Genomic DNA, 23,432 nt, shown 5'->3' with positions numbered 1-23,432 from the left:
ACAAAAGTTTTTTTTTTTGAATTGTTGTAATATTAAGATTACACAGTACATTTTTAAAAGTTCTTTTAGAAAGAAAATAATATCTGCTGTGTGAATTTGACCAATATATTTAACCTTTCCGTGCCTCTGCTTTTTCTTCTGCCTACTGGAAAATAATAGTATCTAACTCAGAATAAGGAAATATTAAATTGATTAATGCATAAAAAGCACTTTCATGTATTAGTGCTTGAAAAACAGTTCCCTGGCACATAAATGCTTAATAAATATTAGTTGTTACTATTATATAAGGATCTTCTTGCAACAGAATTAGATCTGAGGTTAAAATAGATGATTGATAGATTATAAGATAGTTTAAAATATAAATGGAAGGTCTAGGGAAAATTGCTCCAACACCATGAAGCTATGTCTTTCATCATTTAATAAGCAGCTTTATTAGAGCAAACCCTTATTTATCTGGCATCACTGAATAAAGAGTTTCTCCACATAAGAAACATTTCAATACTGGTTCATTGGTTGGTCGGTTGATTTAGACAGCCATTTATAATGGGAGCCTACTAAATGCGAGATACTCCATAGGTAATGGTGAAAAAGGCAGGGTGCCCATTTTCGTGGAACTCTCAGTTCAGATCTTGATAAGTGAAGTTTGGTTTCATTATTTGTTGTTTTCATCACATTCAACAGAATGTAATTCAAGCTTTTTATTTTCTTAAAATGAAACAGTTAATATTATTGTTTCTTCTCAAAAGTACTCTTACTGTGCATTCACATATTAGTTTGGCCCTTTTTTCATCATCGTCAGCAATCCCTTTTCCTGCCTTTACTGTGCCCTCCCTCCCTTTTTTGCAAGCATCTTGCATTCAGCTTGCTTCACAAGCTGACCACCAGCTAAAAGAGATATTACATTTCTTATGCAGTGAACTTTGACCCTCCTACAGTGAAATCACTCAAGTATTATCATGTACATATACCCAAGTTTCTCAGAATTTTGGTGCCTGATTTATTTTAATCAGAAAGAAGTTTTGAACAAAGTCTGCCATCTTGAATCACTGCACATGAGTGACATCTAGAAGCCAGATGAATTTTTCTGATGACTTACAAAACACATTGTAATGCTGAAGTGTTAAAAGGGAATGTTCCTCAACAAATTATATAATTACGTAGATTTCTCTATCTTCCAATTTTGTAAACAGCTATGGGGGAATGACTTTGGAAGGAGCGAATCACAGATAGTGAAAGAACTAAATAAAAGAATATTGAAAGAGCGGTTTCCTTTCTAAAACTTAACGATGATGACAATCTCTTTCTTTAAGAAGACAACAACATATCTATGGGAAGCAGGCTGCCTAACTTTCTGGTAACTTACAACATAAAGGGACATACACACTCTTTGTTCCATGTGCTCAGACATTAATGAAAGTCCCATACAAGGCCTGAAAGGAGGACAGAGCTCAAAGTACTAAACAGATGTGCACACACTCATTTGAATGGTAATACTAAAATGTTGATTTGTTACTATATAATTAAGGCTCTTGATGTAAATCCCATAATAAAGTCATATTCTGCTAACCTGGCATCTATAAGGAAGCATAAGGTCTTCATATTCTAACAAATATGACAATAAAATAAAGGATTTCAAAAGAAGGACTTCACTTAAACTTCAAACTGAAATCCTGAACAAGCAAAAATAATATGAAAGCAGAAAATTCCAGCTAAAGCGCAGAGGAAAGTATTTTTTGGATTTTCTAGCTTTGCAAAGTTGGTCTCCTCAGCAGTTTTTAAATAACCAAAGTAAAAGGCTACAAGATGAACATTGTTAGAGGACTATTTGGATTTATCAAATTCTCACTGGTGCCTTTATGAAAACTGGAAATCTCAGAAATAATAAAATGCCGCTTACATAGGTCACATCCAGTTCCAATTGATCCACATATTAAATTATTACCAGCTAGCATTCTACTGTCAATCATTTCATATTTTGAAAAAAACATATATCTATAGAACGAATACAATTAAAAATGAGCATGGTCAAAATTATATTAATTTTTTTTAACACCAAGGACTTTTCTTGGCTCTGCTATTAGGATTTTGGATTATGCAATATATAAAATTTCACTTTATAGCTGTCATGGAGAAAATTATACATTGGCAGCGGAGATGTCTTGTGTTCCGGAAGTCTGGGGGGAGGGGGGGAGGAGGGCTGTATTCTTGGACTCAGACCTTGAACAATCCATCAGGTTCTGCCCACGGCAAATCTGTCCAGTCAAGTCTTAAAATAGGAGTTTTAAAATGGTCACATCAACATAACTGTTACTATAGCCACAGAAACATGCAGCTATGATTACTGAATTTAATGAATAACGATGTAAGTAATACAGTATGATCATACCACAAAAGCAGCAAGGCTCCTTGGGGGTGAGTCCCAATCAAAGCAACTATTAACGTAGTACGCAGCATTTATAAGCACCATGACACAGCGCTTCGTTCTGATAAAGTTTCTTAGTAGCAGCTGTAATGAAGATGAGATATTATTAGAATTCACAGGACTAAAAACCATCAGATATGTTGCAAAGTCTTCAAGCTTACTGTGATTTTCAAAGGATTCAGAAAGTTAATAAAGTTGTAAGAATATACCAAGCAGTTTGGCTCATGAGTTAAAGGAAAAGAAGTATCTCTGGAGGAAGTGGAAAAAAAAACTGAATTATAAGAGCAATTTCCTCAATATATTTCTTTAAATAATATTATCAGGTAGGATGGACTACCTTTGTTCAAAAGAAAAAAAAAATCTCCAAAGGATTCAAAACATTTTTTTGCTACTTACTGCAAACCTTAAATATATTGTTAAGCTCTTAAATCTTATTGAGATTTAAAGATTCTTTAAGTGCTTTAATTTTAGGCTATTTCAAAGTGAAATGGATAACTTGGAATTTTTTATTTAGGGTCTTAGAGAAAAATCCTGCCAAATATTGCTTTATTATAGAAAACACTTTTTTCCCTACCATTTTAGTAGGAGTCTCCCTTTCTTACTATCATATTCTCATTTTTCTCTCTTTCCCTCCCTCTCTCCTATCTCTATCTTTCTCTTTTCTACAATATATTTAACCTATATTTTCTCATAATTTTGGAGTTAGGGAAAATTTTATGGTAACCAAGTGCTTTACAAAATCTTTTACTAAAATAGATATATAAGAATTGATATAATTAAAATTTTAAATTAAGGCATGACTATAATTATAAAAAGAACATCCCATATACTAGATGTTGTTCAAAAATTTATCTACAGCTATGTTAATAATTAGAATAATATGTATGTAGGTTAATATTTTGTTACTTCCAAATATACTTCAATGCTGATCTGGTATTTCAAAGTAGCAATGTAAAGTTTACTGAGGCCATCTGGAAAAATATATATGTGTAAATATAGATGCAAGTACATGCATATCAGCTTTAATAAGTTATTCAAATTCAAATTCCTTTCAGTCAAATTTAAGAGTCTCCCTACTTGTTTTCCTTCAGGGCCCCTGATCAGTTACTTTAAGAGATACTTTTATTAATTTTATCTATAATTATGGAAAAATATAACCTGTATTTCTATTTAGATAGATATTGAATTTGTCTCATACATTGTCTTTAAACAACCTAAAATCCCACTGTGTATGGTGATTGATTTGATTAAAAATAAAAATCTTTTTAGTCTTCTAATAGCACAAGAAATTATTAAATATTTTAACACACAAATAAGTTCTGCGAACTTTATAGACATATCACATTCATTTTATTTTAGCTGTGTTAATTAAAAGTAAACATTTTTTTAAAGGGGTCGCTTAGTACTCTTTCTTAAATAGATTCTAACCTGATTTAAAACTATAAGTCTAATTACAAGCTATCAAGCCTAATTTAAAATTTCTTCATGACAGAAAAATCAGAGTCCCTGATTTTCTATTTTCTTAGCTGAAAATGTCAATAAAAGTTCACTTCAAAAAGATCATAGTCAAAATCTAATTAAGAAGCTTTCCCTTAAAAGATGGAGCCCCCTCTCTTGTGGATTAGAAGGAAGAGCTTTATGCTGGGCTCGCTTTACACACACCTGCGTTGTACCTGTGGGTGGTCTGGACATATATTTGAACCTTAGCTTTTGGTGTTCTCATTTACACATTCCATGGCAATCAAATTGTATTTTATGTTCAAAATGATCATTCTTTTGCTAATGCATGAATACATATCCATTCTATGCAGTGTCTACAGTATCCCCTTTCCTTTTTGACCACCCCCATCCCACTTATTAGTTTGGTATTGCCCTTGTTTGATCATTTAAGGAAAGGAAGGGAAGAGAGAAAAAGAAGAAAGAAAAAAAAAAAAAAAAAGAAAGAAAGAGCCATTTCACATAAGTAGATGTTAAAAAATTATATCGTCTTCCCCACCTCCACACCTCCAAAGTTTATTTGAATTTAGTTAGATGTTTTACAGATTAATCAGGTCTTCCCAGAGGGATTAATCTTTCCTTGCTTTTTACCTGTTTTGAGAGTCTGTTTTCCTCTTCAATGTACTTCTGCTCTTTGGGTATTAATGTTCGTAAGCTGGCTTTCACCTATACATCAACATAATGTGTCTGTTATGGATTAATATAGTACAAATGTTTACAGGTTTTTCATGCAGTTCAATTTGCAATAGTTTCTAAAGTTTCAAAGGCCTGGCTGCTGTGCTCATAAAATATAAATGTATACAGTGGCACATGCATGCACATTGCTTACGCAGGCAGGCAGCGGCCGGAGTTCAGCCGTAGCAGCCGCCGCCAGCGATAACAGAAAGTGTGGGTGTGCCAGGCAGTGGCAGAAGCGTATTCTCCAGGATACATCAAGGTTTAGAGAAAATGAGGAATGACAGAAATTCTCTACAAATCAGGAACAAAAGCTTTCATGAAACTGAACTCTTTAGCAGTACAAAAAAGCCAAAGTTAAGACTTACAGCATTAAAAATCACATCTATTTCAAGATAGATGACCCCCTTTGTTGGCCCTGTCAGCTGCTTGTTTTTCAAGACGTAGGCTTTCTGTTCACCATTTTGAATCTGCGGGAAAAGGACATGACAGCCGTCTGTCTCACGGTCTCCACTGAATACACTCCCTCGGTGACCTTTGACCCCCAGCTGCTGAAACTGACAGAGAACCCAAAACAACTGTGGCAATTCTGACAAGTACCTGTTCATTACCAGGATCAAGTCTGTCAGGAAAAATTAACTATCATGGGATTCAACATGGCCGTGAATTGAGTATGTTAAAATTTTTAGTGTTCTTATTACAGACCTTGGTTGAGAAATGACAGATATAGAGCTGACGGGTTTTTTTTTTTTTTTTTTCTCCTTGAGCAAAAGCAACACAGAGCAGTGTGTCAGGTGCATAAAACTTACAGACAGCAATGGTATAGCAACTTTGCCCAGGAAGTCAGCACTTCGATCCCGATCTTCATCATAAACTGTCACTTCAAGAACTGAATGGATATCTTTAATGTTGCTGCATAATGAACATGCGTAAGGAAAAAAGACTTCATCAGTGGAGAACAAGAATAAAAATGCTTTTGAAAATTTAGATAGCTCCAGCTGATTTTGTGTACATATGTTTTTATGTATGTTATTTGCATACACACATACACAAGGTCGTTTGGTATGTGATAGAATTTCCCACAATGCACCTTAGTAGACTACAATGATGGTCCTATTATCTGGAATTTTGAGCACCAACATAATTTCAAGTTATAATTCTTTAATGAAATATAATTTTCCACCTGGATGGTCACAGAATAAATTATTATAAAAACAACAACAAACCACCAATAAGTGGCACAAATATTTTTAGACTTTTATTTCTTCTCATTATTACAATAATTTCTATATTCCTATTACTCTACATAAAATACCACCAGGTTTGATATTAGCAAAAGTCACAGTATAGTTAATATAATTTTGTGATTTTTTGAATTATGATAGGACACCTTTTTATTTACAGTTCTCATGAAAACATTGAGTTATTTCTGTTGGGTTTATGGTAAAAATTAACTAACACAGAAAACAGAATGGAGAAAATGTAGCATTGATAGCCACTGTACCACCCTAGGATTTAGAAATTAAGTAGTGTTCCATTATGTTCCAAAGACAACATTTGTTAATAAACAACTGTGCAAGCTCTTCATATTTTTGTTTCTGGAAAAATAAGCCCCAATTGTTGACAGCATTTATTCTTTGATCAAACTGTTTACCAAGAAAACATGAATTAAGAGAAGACAAAAATGAATATATTCATTACTGAAAGACTGCAACCACATGTGAGAAAAGGCTTTATCAGGGCACAATCAATTAATGGCTTTGATAATAATCAAACCTATTCATTCAATTATGCATTCCAGAGAAAAACACTCTCCACAACCTTCTTAGGAGTACAAGTCTCCTGACCAGGGCTTTCATCTTTTATAAAAATGAGGAATTCCTTAAAGATAAATTGGTCAGATAATTAAATTTGATTAGTTACTGGTTCTTAAGCAGAGACATTCTAAGACATTAGTAAGAAATTTAGCAATTTTTCAAATACAAAAAAACACACACCCTATGCTAGAAAACTTTTAAGAAGCACTTCTTTTGGAGTTTTCCTTTGTTCAGTTTAAAAGCCCAGTTTGGGAACAACAACAACAGCGAATTTAGGGGATACTATAGTGTAGCATTGGCAGCTTTCACAGTACATGATCAGAATGGCTTATAAACTTTTTGAAACAAAAGGAAAATTAACTCACAGGGTGTTTTGGTACCTAGACCAATACTTAATATTCTTATTGTGCTAAAATGCAACAAACCAAAACTAAAGCATCTGCCGGACTGGAGACGGGATTGTTTGCTGATTTGAGCAATGGAACAAATAGAGCTTTGTCCCCTTGGTGTCAGTGCAATCCAGGGGAATTTCAATAGAAAGTATAAAAGGAAGAAGCAGTATGGCAACTCAGCTAAGGGGAGCTAAGTCCTTAGTCAGATCATATAGAAAGCACAGTTTAAAAAAAATATCTGTGAAAACAAAGAAAAATGGCAAACCCTTTCCCCAGGTTTCACTATCAGGACAGTGAGGCAATTATGATATTCATTGTTGCTAGCAAAGGCAGCCCAGATGCATTGAGCTGTTAATCGGTTAAGAATAAATGCACACACAAAATCTCAAAAATAAATATCATTTGGCACCATTTTTGAAATGAGCTCAAGGCAATTACTACTTACAATGTGAAGACTTTGTTCCACTCAGGATTGAGATTTTTGTAGACAGTATGTGTTAGAAGCCTATCATTGTTCAGTTCCACTACACAAAATGGGTCACTTTTACCTACAAGAGATTTGGGGGGGGGGACATTTTTAGTATAAATAGCACCCACAGCTCAGTGTCATATCATGACTACATCTCTTTTGAAATTTTTTTATAGCAAACAAAAAGTAAAGTACAATTTAAAAAAAAAATTAAAACAACATCAAAATACAGTTAGCTGTAACTGGATGATGTTAACCACTGTGACTCAATGAAATTTAGAACCAGGGGGAAAAAAAAGCAAAAGAAAGCAAATTGTACAACCAATAGTATTTCAATTTATAATTTTTTACAAAAATAATAATATAATGGCTAATTATGATGCATGTCCATCCCTATGTCAGTTTTTATTTAATTCTATAGCAACCACTTGAAATGTTCAGGCCCTCTCTTTTTATCCATATATTTTTCAACTCATCTGACTAACTTGTAACTTGTAACAGACATTCTAAACAAGTTGATTTTGGGAAAACTGTTATATTTCAGAATTATAACATTTTAATCTAAGTTAAGATTCTCTTCTAAAATATCTAAGGCATCACAAGAAGGTAAATTAGACACCTCTGAGGCAGAAAAAAATTAGTTATTTGAAACTTAACCTCAACAACCAATCCACATTGTAAAGAGCAGTATTTTTTTTTTTCTTTTGTCCACTGAGAGTAAAGGATTTGGAAGTTATCTGTTTACAGCAAGTCTGTTCTTCCATAGTCAAATATCGTCCATTCAGCAATTATATTATGTGATGTCCTCAATATTTTGTAATGTCACGAGCTGTATTATAAGAACCCATAAAGTCAGAGGCTCTATGGGGGCAGCATTAATGATATTACTGCAGCATGTAATTTGTTTGATATCTTATACAAATGACAATGAAATCAATATTTGGACAAAGCTGTTCAGAGGTCATAGTTTTTAAACTACAATATTGATTTAGACTACATAAGAGGTTAATGTGAATATTATTAACTTTAATGATAAAGAATAATTGTTTTAAATGAATTGTGAATTGTAGTCACAGTAGTTTACACTTCTGTGAAAGCTTAAATATCAGTGAAGATTTTCAATTAAATTTTAATAGGAAAGAATTCATTAGCTATCAGTGACAGATAAGCTATGTATTCCCACACAGCAAGTTATTTACTTTCCATGTTATAATTCTTAAAATGAGCCATACAAACTTTGACTCACTTTTAATTTAATTTTATATTAAAAAAGAGATTTAGTATACATGTGTTAGTTCAGTGGCCTCATACACCCCAGGATAATTGCATAATTTAACATTATGGTAGTCTTCTCAATTTTTGGTCTTGTAAATAATTTTCAATAAAGACTAGACAACTGAAAGTCTTCAAGGTCTGGTGCGAATTTTACCTGTGGTTTAGCATGTTATCTTTTTCTCCCACCTTCATTCCTTTTGCCCTACCAGCAACCATAGTCACACACCATGGAGAATTGTATTAAAAAATAATATTTTATTCATTAAAACACATTGTAATAAGTTTTATTTGGCACATGGGCAACTTTATTTTCTCTCATATACTTCATGTACAAGCATAAAAATTCCATTCAAACAGTTCTCAAAGCCTTTCTTATTCTTAAGGCTCATACTAGGTATCTTCTTTCCACCTAGCTTTGTGAGTACTAACTATAGTATAAACAAAAGAGCAGAGAATATAAACTACAACCTCAAATAGTTTATAAAAGTGTTGGAAGGGAAAAAAAGTGTTGGAAGGTTAAAATATATCTACTATAACAATGAGAGAGAAAATTAAAGCCATGTTTATGATGACAGAATTCCTTGTCAAAAGAGTAACTACTTCACTTTAGACAAGACTTTAAATAATTAGCTTTTGGAAGCACATACTTAAAATTCAAGTGTAATGCATACTCTTTCTTGGATCTCCTTTGAATTTTTCTCATACATTAATGTTAATCTTAATTCAGTAAAAAAATTATATAAAAATAGCAATTTGGGGTATTTTTGTTCCCCCATTTTCACTTGTTTTACTTCAATTACTCTTCTGGTTCATTTCACTCGGTTTTACTTGCCCTCAAGTGATCAACAATATGCAATAGATTCAATCAAAACTGTACCACATCTCCAATAGAAAAACACAAGAACTAACTCCATAGACCAATATCTATGGAGAAAAAGTACTTTAAACATATACAAGTAGAGGTTGAAAATCTTCATTTGATTTTTTTCACAGGAATTTTATTCAGTTGTGTACAACGTTTTCTATTCTTTCAGTTTACCCCATGGAAATTCTTTTAAATCACTACCTTCTTTGTTACTGTATCTTTATTTGCTGACAAAAAGAGATCTGGAGATAGTGATTGGCTAAAAGATCTTTTTAAAAAATATATATTTTATTGATTTTTTACAGAGGAAGAGAGAGGGAGAGAGAGTTAGAAACATCGATGAGAGAGAAACATCCATCAGCTGCCTCCTGCACACTCCCCACTGGGGATGTGCCCACAACCAAGGTACATGCCCTTGACCAGAATCGAACCTGGGACCCTTCAGTCCGCAGGCTGACGCTTTATCCACTGAGCCAAACCAGTTAGGGCTAAACGATCTTAAAGAAACAAAATCTGTTCTTAATGTTTAACACTTCCCACATCTTGTTAAGAAACAAATATATTTATCTAACCCTATGCCCACAAGGCAGTGGTTATTCACATTTTCTTAGTTGATTATTTCTCAAAACTATTCCTAGGGAAAACCAGTATTAGTCATCTATCATCACATTACTTAACTCTCTTTCACTCTTTTCTATTGGAATAAGGGTGTTAAAGTAAGAGAGACCAAAATAATAGTTTGAGCACCTACTGACGCCACTTCTCAGTCAGTTTGCTATTCTAATTTCCAGTGTCATGCTATCATTATCAAAAATATTGTCCTATCTGCACTTATCTTATAACTTGAAATGGGTAAGCAATATAATTTTTAAGAGGCCATGTCAGTAGACACTCTGTGGAATATAATGGTACTTACATCTTTTTAAGAGAGACTTTGCCTAAGATAGACCAAATTCCTATTTAATATGGCTTTCATTTACACTGATTTTTCTCAATCTAAAATCCATCATTCTTAAGGTGCTTACAGTCTTATGAAAGACTGAACTCTGGTCAGTGACATGAACAATCCTGGAAAATGCTGCCATTTTACTCTTCTCTGAAACTTTATTTTCAAGTTTAATACCTTTGATGTCTTTCCAGAGCTTACAGGTTAAAACCCATTATATGGCATGGGAGATAGCCTTTCAGCCTTATTTTCAATCTCAAGATCTTTACAGCCCCTCACCTGAGCTACACCACACTTTTCAAATCCTCAAACACTCCATGTACTTCCAAGAGCACCGGGCAAGGCAGTGAAGTTCAAAGTGAGAGGCCAGTGGTCTGGGGGGAAAGGCCTAAATTTCAGAAGCTGAACAAACTGGGATTGAACACGATCCTGGGCCTGTTCCCTTATGTGAAAAGTAGTGACAGTAATGGCTCTTTGCAGAGATAATACTTAGAATATAACTAGCAGAATGTCTGGCACATTAGCAGGGCATCAATAAACAAGAGCTTTAAGTAATCATCTTTTTAAGCAGAAATATTTAAAACATAAAAATGTGCCTTAAAGTACAAAAAAATAATAGGGAATAACTCATATTTTGAGTTAAATCTATTCAAAAGAGTAAACATTTGTAAAATATTTTACAAAAAAAGCAAATAAAGAGCAATTATAATGCTTATCATTATAATAATTGCAAACATTTACTGGGTTTTATATTATTATAAGCCCAACATTATGTTACGTTCATTTGCTTGAAGATTTTATGACTACTCCATGGGAAAGGAACTTTTACTATCCCCATTTTACACATGAGGAAACTGAGGCTGGGAGACTATGTAACTCACCAGGTCACAGGTTGTAAGTAGTGGAGCTGTTTTTATTTTATTTTTATTTTTTTAAAATATATTTTATTGATTTTTTACAGAGAGGAAGAGAGAGAGATAGAGAGTCAGAAACATCGAACCTGGGACCCTTGAGTCCGCAGGCCGATGCTCTATCCACTGAGCCAAACCGGTTTCGGCGTGGAGCTGTTTTTAAATCCGGGTCTTTCTGACCTTCAAAGCCTTTGCCCTACCCCTATGGTCCATGTTTCCTACAATGAAATATATTTAAATGCAAGTCACTAGGCAAGACGTTTCCCAATAGTTATGTCATAACTTAATAGTGAGTAGGCCACACACGGGAAGAAGTGGCTAACATTTTTATCATAGATTCATTTATTCAACAAATACTACTTATCATGTATAAGGCAGTGTTCTATGTGATGGAGAGATATAAGTGCATAAGACAATTAAAAAGCAACAACCCTGGATTCATGAAGTTTACCTTCGGAAAGAAGATAGATAATGAATAACATTTTAGAGGACATTATAAGGTGATAAATACTATAGAGAGAAATAAAAATGGGAAGGATGATGAGAAGTGCTGGTATGTATGTGCAGCTTTTAAAGGGGCTGCCAACGAAGGTCTCATTGACCAAGTGACATGGGCAAAGAATGAAGGAGGCAGGAAGTGAGCCCTGGGTTACCCAGAGGAACAGGCCATGGAAAGTGACTGTGTCTGATGGCTCTAGGAATAACCAGGAAGCCAGTGTGACTGGAGGAATGGACTGTGACAGGGACAGCGATAGACGACATGGTCACAGAGGTCCGAGGAGGATGGCATGGCCTCTGTAGAATATGGCTATCACTCTAAGTGGAAGGGGAAGCTTTTGGAGGGCCCTAAGCTGATGCGTGACATGATCTGATGTCTGCTATTTGGAGAATAGGTAGAGCGAGGGCAATGGGGGTGTTAGGGAGAAGTGTTAGGAGGCTACTGCAATAATATGTGACGGGTAGTAGTTAGATTCTGGACATATTTTGAAGGTAAAACTAACAGGATTTGCAAATGTCAATATTGAACAATCTATTATGCCTGATACTATTATTTGGAGATTAAAAACACACACAATTCATTGACCTTAGCCAAACCGGTGTGTTTTTTTTTTCCATGGTCGAGATGTATTCAACAAAGTACACAGACTGGATATCTAAAACCTGACAAAGAGGAAAAGTAGGCAATTTTACATTACCTTCTATTTATCTCTTCCATATAAAAAGTTATCTTTTTACAGGTATCAGTAATGGATGCCAAGATTATGTCATTACACAGTGTGTTATTTTTGACCAATTTAGAAACTATCCTTTTGCCACTGCATGATTCAAAGGCAATAAAATTAACAGCAATTTCAACCAAAATAGTAGTAAACGTACAATACTGAATTCTATAAACTTATAACTAAAAAGTATACACTACAGTTTTATTTTTGAAAAGTGGCTACACACAGTTAATGTGCTTATCTGGTTTGCTAAATGATGCTTTAAATGACTGGCTTTTCAGTTCCTAAATTTTGCAGCCCCGATTATGTGCCACTTAAACAAATGCAAACAATCACAGGAATACCAGTGATGGATTTAACCATTAATTATCTCCTTAATTATTCCTTCCTTTCATCCTTTTATCATTCCAGCTAGACCCTGCGCTATGCTGCACTGCTTGCTGATAGAGGGAGGTTCACTACGGGATGGAGTGTTGATGGCTACAAAGTGCATTGTACTCTGTAAAGCTCTAGAGCAGAGGTGGGAAACTTTTTTGATGCCAGGGGCCATTTAGATATTTATAACATCATTTGCAGGCCATACAAAATTATCAACTTAAAAATTAGCCTGCTCTATTTGGTCAAACATTTGTTTCACTCACACCTAATGCCTTGGCAGGGCCAGGCCAGGCCAAACGATTTCACGGGCCTTATGTGGCCCGAGGGCTAGACGGTCCCCACCCCTGCTCTAGAGAGTGATACAATGCCATGCTCTGTAATGTTTTTATTCAAAGCAGTGTGGCTAGGGGTGCAAAATAATAAAGGCAGCATCCAAAATTGGTATTTTGTTTCTGATAATTTTTTGGCTATTTAAAGAGCCTACATGTATGGGAACACCGATTACATAATCTGTTTTCCTCTTACTCATTCTTGTCATAAGACTAAAGCAGACCCCTGAGTACCGACTGGACCTTCCTTAACGTCCGCCGTTTTAGCCCAAAAGTGCCTACTCCTGCCCTTTGTAGTACATGAAACTGGGGATTTTGGTTTGGATGCAAGATCGGAGATGCAGCAGTGCTGGGTGAGGATGAGGGCAGAGGGGCTGATCTCAGGAAGTGCTAGGACAGCTGGAACAGAATCTTAGCTTTCCTTGAGAACACGGCAATTTTCCATGTTGACAAATTTCTGGGAAGAAATAGGAATACCTTGTGAAGCATTAATTACTTACTGTCTTCTCTTTATCCTACCCCAGAATTATAAGTATGATTAAGACATAGTCCAACCTTCAAGGCATGATAGACATACAAATACACAATTATAAAGCCGGGTTGTAAGCACTGTAATAAAGGTAAGTGAAGGGTTTAAGAGCAGCAACGAGAAGGAAGCGTCTCAGGCTCTAATGCTAGAACAGGAAGGGGAAAGAAAGGAAAGACTTTTCCCCAAGGGAGATGACTCTGGTGATCTGTGGTGATTACACATCCCTAGCACCAGCAATTTTAGAAGTGAAAGACAATTATATAAAAGCAAGATTAACAATTTATAATCAGGGATATTTAGCTTAAATCTATTTGTGTGTCCTTTTAATTGGGTCTCTATAATTCAAATACACAAAACTATTTTTTTTTCTTTAGATGTTTTTATAGGTGAAAAACTCCCATGGGAATTAATATTGGAAAGATACTTTTTTTTTTTTACCCTAACTCATAAAACTAAATCTATAACAGATTTTAAAGCATATCCTCTATTATCTCAATTCTTCTCATGGTGAAAAGGCATTCCTACAACAATAAAAACAAATGTCAGAATTGTCTCCAGTGGGCATCCTTTCTGGAAAACTTCAAAACGGCCTTGAGGATTAGATGAGGTGCATGGACTGGCTAATTCTCTCTCACTGTTTAGCCCTTGATCTTTGAGGTCACAACACTGACACACTTATAAAGAACTGTGGGAAAGTCTGTTCCACCTCTGCTGGATTGCTACCTGTTTTGTGGGCAAGCGAATGACTTCAGTTTGTGCAAACTACTGGTCTGAACATTAAAGTCACTCTGAAGATACCGAATGATAGTCTTACTCCCAGAATAGAAAGTTAATCCTGATCCGTCAGTGGTGGGCTTTGTCCAGGGTCATTTTGCTGCTGGAGGATGTGATGTATTATAAAAAGGTGTGTGTGGGGTGGAGGAACCCAGTGACCACCTCCTTGTTGCCATGTCTCTGTAAACACAGAAGGCTTTGAGCAGCTTGGAAAGCAATTCATACCCACGGGGGCCTTTTATTTTGGGCCCACCTTGCACAAACTAAGCTCTGTGGTTTAATTTCCTTAGTTGCCACAGTTTGACGTAGCTATACTTTAATTTTTTAAAAAAATTATAATCAAGGTTGCCATCTGTCCTTTCTACAAACTGGAATTTCAACCATAACATGTACCAAAGTGATAGGTGAGGAAATTCCATAGGACCCACCAGAACAAAAAACAATGTATGTTGGAGACATCTTCCAATCCTCCCCTTATCACAGGAGTAGGGGCTTTGACTTTAGCCCTTTTCACTGTCTGACCTATACATATTTTAAATGTCTCATTGGTAGAATTACATTAACTGATATTCTTCCCTAGGTTCCCAGTGGATCTGATTCAGAGACTGAATAATAATAATAGAGCTCTTGCTCTAGCCAGTTTAGCTCAATGGATAGTGTCAGCCTGCAGACTGAAAGGTCCTGAGTTCAATTCTGGTCAAGGGCACATGCCCAGGTTGCGGGCTCAACTCCCAGTAGAGGGAGTGCACAAAGCAGCTGATCAATGATTTTCTCATCATTGATGTTTCTCTCTCTCTCTCTCCCTCTCAATTCCTCTCTGAAATCAATAAAAATATATTTAAACTAGACGCCCGATGCACGAAGATTCGTGCAGAATGGACCTTCCTTACCCTGGCTGCTGGCATAGCCTTTGCTCCCAGCCCGGAGCCCCCTTTCTGCCTTTGCTCTGTCAGGAGCCGCCTTTCCGCCTTCCCATGCTGCCCAGAGGCCCCGAGCGGCTGGGGCGGTGTGAAATGCCTGTGTCGTCGCCATGGCAATGATGCAAGCATCCCGCCCCTGGCGGCTGGGCGCCTGTGTATGCAAATTAATCCGCCATCTTTGTTGTGTTAATTTGCATCCTCACTCCTGATTGGCTGGTGGGCATCGCGAAGGTACGGTCAATTTGCAACTTTCTCTTTTATTAGTGCAGATAAAAATAATAATAATAGAGCTTCTCTTTTCTCACTAAATCATGAGCAGGTTTCACTGTGGCAGGAAAACTGACCTCCTAGAGTTGTGGCTGTTGGCCCACTAGATCTAATCCATCTTTTTTCATATTGAAGATTTTGTAATGCCCTCCCTACTATCATGAAGTAAAATAAAACTATTCATATATGATTTCAATATTTTTAAAAAATATATTTTATTGATTTTTTTACAGAGAGGAAGGGAGAGGGATAGAGAGTTAGAAACATCAATGAGAGAGAATCATTGATCAGCTGCCTCCTGCACACCTCCTACTGGGGATGTGCCCGCAACCAAGGTACATGCCCTTGACCGGAATCGAACTCGGGACCCTTCAGTCCGCAGGCCGATGCTCTATCCAGTGAGCCAAACTGGTCAGGGCTATGATTTCAATATTTAATAGAATGCCTTAATGCTATTATAAAGGAGGACAAAATAAAAAGTTGACTATAATAAAACTATATATTGATTTATTTAACAAGTGTTTATTGAGTGTCTACTATGTGACTGGCCATGTGATCAAAAAAGGAAAAGTCTCTGGCCCTGGCCAGGTGGCTCAGTTGGTTGTAGTGTCATCCCATGAACCAATAGGTTACGAGTTCAACCCCAGGTCAGGGTGGGTACAGGCGGCAACCAAGTAATGTTTCTCTCTCACATCAATATTTTTCTCTCTCTCCCTTTCTTACTCTCTAAATATCAATATTTTAAAAAGGAAAGGTCTCTGGTTTCTCGGAATTTACTTGTAGTGGTGAGGAAAGAGAAAGAGAATAAATATCATAAGTAGATTATGTTGTATGTTAAAGAGTGATATATGTTAATGCAAAACAGAAAAAAATAGAACAGGATAAGGGGTTTGAAGAATGTTGAGGAGGGGCACAGTTTATAAATTTAATTAGGGTGGTTGGAATAGGCCTCAATAATAAATTCATGACATGTTAACATCAGAGTGACCAAATATTATATAGCCTTTGAAAAATTCTATTGCACACTCATAAGAGAATGACAGTGAAAAAAAAAAAAAGCAAAGAACATCTTAGTCTTATTATGAAAATAGTTGTGACTTTGGAAGAGTCTTGTGGATTGCCACACTTTGAGAACCATGACAAAGAACAATGAAAATAAAGCTTCATGTAAATATGAGTTCATTTCCCCTGGAATCTAGAAAATAGCTGCAAAAGAATATTTATAGTATTGTGTGTAACTAGATGCATTCTTGAGTCTTAGAATTGAATCATCTTGGTATATGTTTGGAAGCTTGAAATTTATGACAAAAGACTAAGAAATACAATGAAATAGATAAGAAACTTGAAAAGTAAGAAAAGGAAGACTATGGAATCTATAAAATTGAGGAGAGACTATGAAGAAATTATGTCTAAGCTTTTAAGAGTCTAGATAAATTATGGTAAAATGTTTGAATACTTCATTTTCAATTAATATTTAATATAGAAATGATATTCAAGTATTTGTTCCAAGATTAGGAACACAAACATTGTTTGGTCTAAAATGATTATAAAAGGATATTACAAGCTCCTTTGTCTTTACAAGCTCTTGTAGATACTTTAGGACCTACAGTAAATATATATTCAATTAGGTGCTCCACAGAAAAGTATGATGTTTCAGATAATCTTCCCCATAAGTAATTAGCTGAAGAGATCTATTGCAGAGAAATAAAATTCTTTAAACTTACTATATCAAGTAATTAAATCTTTATATATTTTGGGGCAATAAAGTTGAAAATTGTCATCTGTCAAGCTTTGTCTTTAGAATGATATCTTTGTCGTTTTGAATTCTCTTCTACATAATATGCATTCACTCAGGAGTTATTCTTCTTGGCACCTACTGCAAAAACTCAGATTCTGAGGGCCAGGAGAGCAGCCTTAGAAGCCAAGTTCAAAGGTCATCTAGGGTTTGAACCTCTCTGCAACCATGAGGTCATACAGGCTCTGCTTCAACAGTTCCAGTGACGAGGAAATAAACACCTCCATAGGAGTATTCTGATCTAGTTTTTGGCAATTATCACTTTTGAGAAATGCTTCTTTACATTGTGCACAATGTACCTTTTATTTATCCTATGACTTTCCCACTTTAATAACTTTTAAGTTTAAATAAATTAATGGGTGTAAAGTGGGGCACAGCATCTGTTACTTAGTATCTGACTAATGGTCATTACCCCACCCTCCTGTACTAGTTAGTGTGGATGCCTTGCTGAGCATATATTCTAACTACCTTCTAGCATCTCTTCAGAACTAGAGAGGCCACAAAGGCCAAAGTGACATTTCTAGGCTTTCTTGCAGCTGGGGTTGCAGGTGTAACTTAGGTTGTACCCATCAGATATATCACTAAGATTAGACATTCGACTCAGTTAACTGGGCATTTTGTAGCTGCAGACAGAAAGCAGGAATAATGTAAAAAGTTGTAATGGTGTCTTCCCAGCATGCGAATGTAAACAAGTTACTTAGCCTCTCCACATCTCAGTTTTCTAATTTGTAAAGTGGGAATAACAATAGTATCTAATTAGGTTATTATGAGATTAATTGTGATAATCCTTTTACCAAGTTTGGGGTAGTGTCTACATGTGATAAGGGCTCCCAATCATTGTGTTAATTAAATTAGTTTGGGGTAGTGTCTGACATGTGATAAAGGTTCAACAAATGTTAGTTGTCGTTACTATTATTATTATCATTTTCCTTTAACTATTCTCAATAGAGTTGGCTTTAAACACTAGATATCCCAATTGAGAATATATTCAGGTTAGTTTGTCAATATCCGTCTTTAAAGATGAAGAGCTTCCAAAACTAAATTCATACCACAGTGCATCTGGTGAATCCAGAAGAGAGTATCATTATCAACATTGCCTTTTTATTCAATGTAACAAAACTGATGCATGTGTAATTCACTCTCATGGAGTTTAAACTTAATTCTCTCTAGCCAGTTTGGCACAGTGGATAGAGCGTTGGCCTGCAGACAGAAAGGTCCCAGGTTCGATTCTTGACAAGGGCACATGCTGGGGTTGTGGGCTCGAACCCCAATGTGAAGTGTGTAGGAGGCAGCCAATCATTGAGTCTCTCTCATCATTGATGTTGCTATCTCTCTCTCCCTCTCCCTTCCTCTCTGAAATCAATAAAAATACATTCTTTAAAAAAACACCTTAATTCAAACCCTAAAATGTTTTCTATGTTTCCTACTGTTAAAACAAGACATCACTGTTTTGTACCCAGTTAAAACTTTGATTTGTGTTTTTGTTTATTTATGTATAGTTGGTATACAATTTTATATTGGTTATATTAGTTTCAAGTGTACAATATAGTGATTTTTATACCTTAAAATGTGATCACTCCACTAATTCTAGTAATCATTTGTTACCATGTAAACTTGACACAGTATTATTGACTATATTCATTTGTACTTTTTAATAATCATCTTGTTGATCTAAGCCTATTTATTTCAGTCTGAATTAAGCCTGTTATATAATTTTATATATAGAGATAGATACACAATACATATAATACACATATATAGATTGGTCTCATATCAAATGAATTAACTATCCTCTCAGCAAGTTCGATAAAGAAGCAGCCAATTATCTCCTCAAAGTCATTAGTAAATAGATTTAACAGGTTAGACCAGTGGTCGGCAAACTCATTAGTCAACAGAGCCAAATATCAACAGTACAACGATTGAAATTTCTTTTGAGAGCCAAATTTTTTAAACTTAAACTTCTTCTAACACCACTACTTCAAAATAGACTCGCCCAGGCCGTGGTATTTTGTGGAAGAGCCACACTCAAGCGGCCAAAGAGCCACATGTGGCTCACGAGCCGCAGTTTGCTGACCACGGGGTTAGACCAAAGACAGGGCCCTGTATTCCTGTGCTTGGCATCCCCACTGACATCAACCCATTCATATAACCACTCTTTGGGTTTGACTGTTTATGTGTCTAACTATCCTATCTAATAAAAGGGTAATATGCAAATTGACCATACCTCCACTACACACACAAGCCATGCCCACCAGCCAATCAGGAGTGAGTATACAAATTAACCCAACCAAGATGGCTGCAGCCATGGAGAGATCAGGAGGCTTGGCTTTCCCCAGCAATGGAGGAAGCCAAGCTTTCCACCTGCCCTGGCCAGCCCAGGCCTCCGCTCAAGGCTACAAAGTTTCAATTATAGAAGATAAATAAATCCCAACAAAAATGGCGGCAGCCATGGAGCTGGAGAGAACAGGAGGCTTGGGTTGCCCCAGTGATGGAGGAAGCCAAGCTTCTGCAGCCCTGGCCTGCCTTGGCCTCTGCTCAAGGCTACAAAGTTTCAATTATAGAAGATAAATAAATCCCAACAAAAATGGCTGCAGCCACGGAGCAAGCAGGAGGCTTGGCTCCGCTCAAGGTTACAAAGTTTCAATTATAGAAGATAAATAAATCCCAGATACCAGGGCCTCCACTTGGGTCGCCAGGGCGCGTGGCTGGCCTGCAAACCACCACAGGCCCCTAACCCAGGCCATCCCATGCCCCAAAGGGAACCCCCACCCTGATCCAGGACACGCTTCAGGGCAAACCAGCTGGCCCCCACCCATGCACCAGACCTCTATCCTATCTAATCCTATGTAATAAAAGAATAATATGCAAATTGACATCACTCCAACACAAGATGGCTCCCCCATGTGGACACAAGATGGCCACCACAAGATGGCCAGCAGGGGAGGGCAGTTGGGAGGGACCAGGACTGCAAGGGAGAGCAGTTGGGGTGATCAAGCCTGCAGGGGAGGGCAGTTGGGGGAGACCAGGCTAGCAGAGGAGGGAAGTTGGGGGTGACCGGGCCTGCAGGGGAGAGCAGTTGGGGAGGACCAGGCCTGCAGGGGAGGGCAGTTACAGGTGACCAGGCCTGCAGGGGAGGGCATTTAGGGGCAAACAGGCTGGCAGGGGAGTGGTTAGGGGGTGATCAGACTGGCAGGCAGAAGCAGTTAGGGGCAATCAGGAAGGCAGGCAGGTGAGCAGTTGGGAGCCAGCAGTCCTGGATTGTGAGAGGGATGTCCGACTGCCCGTTTAGGCCCGATCCTACCTGGATTGGGCCTAAACAGGCAGTCAGACATCCCTTGAGGGCTCCCAGATTGGAGAGGGTGTAGCCTGGGCTGAGGGACACTCCCCCCCATGCATGAATTTCATGCACCGGGCCTCTAGTACTATCATATAATCCAAATGTTCTTGTAGTAAATTTTTTTTTCAGATGCTCTCTGCAGCATTTTCCAAATCCAATTTTCTAGGAGAGGCATTGCTTATTTATACAACTATATCATAATGTAACAAAATATAAATTATAGTTTAATTTTAAACCATGGTTCTAACATCTGAAAGCATTTCTTCAAGCACTGAGTGAAATCCTGGCACTAGCCCTCTAAAGCAAATCAGCAATTCTCTATTTCTTTACTCAGAGGATCATTTTATAATCTTAGTTCCACAGAACTCAATTAATTATTTTATAGTATTTCTCCTCCCCTCATTTCCCACTGATAGTGGGACCACCACTTTTTCGGCCCGTAGTCCTTCACCTCTGGAACATATCAAATCCAATTATTAATCTCTGTTGTCATCCTACCTATTCTTCCAGAGCAGTATCTTCAAACCATGTGACCTGCATCAGAGTCACACATGATTTCTGCAATTCCCTGTAAAACACTAGTTCATACGCAGGCCTCACCAGTCTTTGTGTTAAATTACCATTTTAATTCCTCTTTTCACAAATATTTTATATCAACTGTTAGGACACTTTTGCATTTCTATAATTAGATTATGATTATATAAACGCAATTATAAAAATGAAGCAACTTTTATATCTATGTGGTGATATAAAATAATGAAAACAATGATTTGCTTTCTTTACTTTTAATTCTTTGGTTAGTCTCATTCTTAGGAAAGAAATTTATATAGTATTAAGATATTTAACATATATGTGTGTGATATTATTGTCTTCTAAATTAGGTATATTATAATGATAAAAATGTCAGGTGTTGGGTATTTTTGATGCATTATAAATTGGATGAGATTTCTTCTCAAAGTATACTATGCGCTTTATAGTCTTCTCAATAAGCTTAATTATTAAAAAGCAAACAGGGGTAACATCTACATATATAAAAGCTTAAGCAACCGTTACGAGGGAACGACCGGAATGACCAGACACTATGATGCATACTGACCACCAGGGCACAGATGCTCAATGCAGGAGCTGCCCCTGGGACCTGCCGGCCAACCTCCCATGGTCCCTCCCTCCAGCTGGCAGGCCCCCATCGCCTGATTAGGGCCGGGCCCCAGGCTGGGACTAGGAACCGGGGGTGGGTGGTGGCAGACTCCTTTCCTAGGGGGGCCGAAGGCCAGCTCCCTCCTCAGGGCCGGCGGCCAACCTCCCGGGTCCCTCCCCCCCAGCTGGCAGGCTCCAATCAGCCTGCCGCCCTCCCGCCATGGTGGCGGTTGGCCCCTCCCTCCGGCCAGCAGGCCCTGATCACCTGATCAGGGCTGGGCCTCAGGCTGGGATGGGGAACTGGGGGTGGATGGTGGCAACCAACCTCCCGCAGTGCCCAGGCAGGGGACTGTGACCTCTCACCGGCTACTTGGGGGCGGGGGTGACAGGGAGGGAGGTGTGGTGAGAATGCAGGGTGTCTGCCGAGCTTGCTCTCACTCTCCCTGTTACCCTCTCCCAGGATGCCAGGGCTCACATGCCTGGCAAGCCCCTACGCTCAGGGGCTGGGTGCCCATGAGGAGCCCGCCCTGCCCTGGAGGCCTCGGCCCAATCAGGCTCAGCCTCCGCCCCAACCCCAGGCACTGGCTGAGGCCCCAGCCAGGGTGCCAAGCATGCTCATGGCCACGGCCTCGGAGCGGGTGCCATGCCAGGTCCCTCACTCTCCACCCGCAGACCCTCTCCAGCTGCCTGCCCCACGCTCACCACTCCTTGGAGTAGAGCTGCAGCTGCCACTCCTGCTGCTTCTTCCAGATAAACGCCATGGAGGCAGCAGACGTGGGCGCAGGATCCGGGGACACCTGCCGCCACCCGCCGTGCAGGAGCTGGTCTGCGAGGCCAGCCGGGAGAGAGGGAGCTGCCCGCCCGGCTTCTGTATGGTACCACTGGGCAGCCCAGAGGCCCATGCTGCGCCCCAGCCTGCATCCCCACGTGGGGACTTGGGCACTGTGACTCAGGTGGAGGGAGGAGTGCGGGGGCCAGACAGCCCAGGTGCTGCCCAGGGCCCAGAGGTCAGCTGGGACCTGCCCTTCCACACCAGACGCTGGTGCTTTGATCACTGGCCAGGCCTAGGGGACTGCACCCATGCACGAATTTCGTGCACTGGGCCTCTATTTGTTATATAATGGAAATAAAGCAAACTTTGCTTAGGCAATTTTCAATACATTTTGTGTAAAATGTAGGTTTGTTGTTTTAAGCAGTATAATTTCAGGATTTTCAGATAGTAAACGTTTAAAAATTAAGAATGACATCCATACATAAGCCCTTTTATTTGGTAAATGATTTTACCCCTGTTAATTTCAAATATGAAGGACTTCCCCTATATTTTATATATTATAGTACTTTCAATGGAACTATGCAGCATTTAAAGGACGTATATTTTCTCCTCTTCTAATACAGATTTTAAATAATGATCATAAAATCCAAGGCTGCATTTATCAGACATAATCAATGTTATTGAATGTGATAATGGTAATTC

General features: G+C 37.9%; 1 protein-coding gene across 1 annotated transcript in view; it reads right to left on the bottom strand.

The window, feature by feature from the left end:
* The window catches only part of MCTP1 (multiple C2 and transmembrane domain containing 1), a 447,676-nt gene that overhangs the window by 164,152 nt on the left and 260,092 nt on the right, over window positions 1-23,432 (bottom strand). The window contains exons 13-17 of the mRNA XM_054715060.1: window positions 7,249-7,351; window positions 5,404-5,506; window positions 4,963-5,064; window positions 4,511-4,585; window positions 2,387-2,506 (exon numbers count right to left, since the gene is read on the bottom strand). Of these exons, the coding sequence (XP_054571035.1) occupies window positions 2,387-2,506; window positions 4,511-4,585; window positions 4,963-5,064; window positions 5,404-5,506; window positions 7,249-7,351 (503 nt within the window). The remainder of the gene's footprint in view (window positions 1-2,386; window positions 2,507-4,510; window positions 4,586-4,962; window positions 5,065-5,403; window positions 5,507-7,248; window positions 7,352-23,432) is intronic.

The sequence above is a fragment of the Eptesicus fuscus genome, chromosome 4, assembly GCF_027574615.1.
Source record: "Eptesicus fuscus isolate TK198812 chromosome 4, DD_ASM_mEF_20220401, whole genome shotgun sequence".
NCBI lineage: Eukaryota > Metazoa > Chordata > Mammalia > Chiroptera > Vespertilionidae > Eptesicus > Eptesicus fuscus.
The sequence above is the reverse complement of the archived record's forward strand: the minus strand, read 5'-3'. Positions and strand labels throughout refer to the sequence as shown.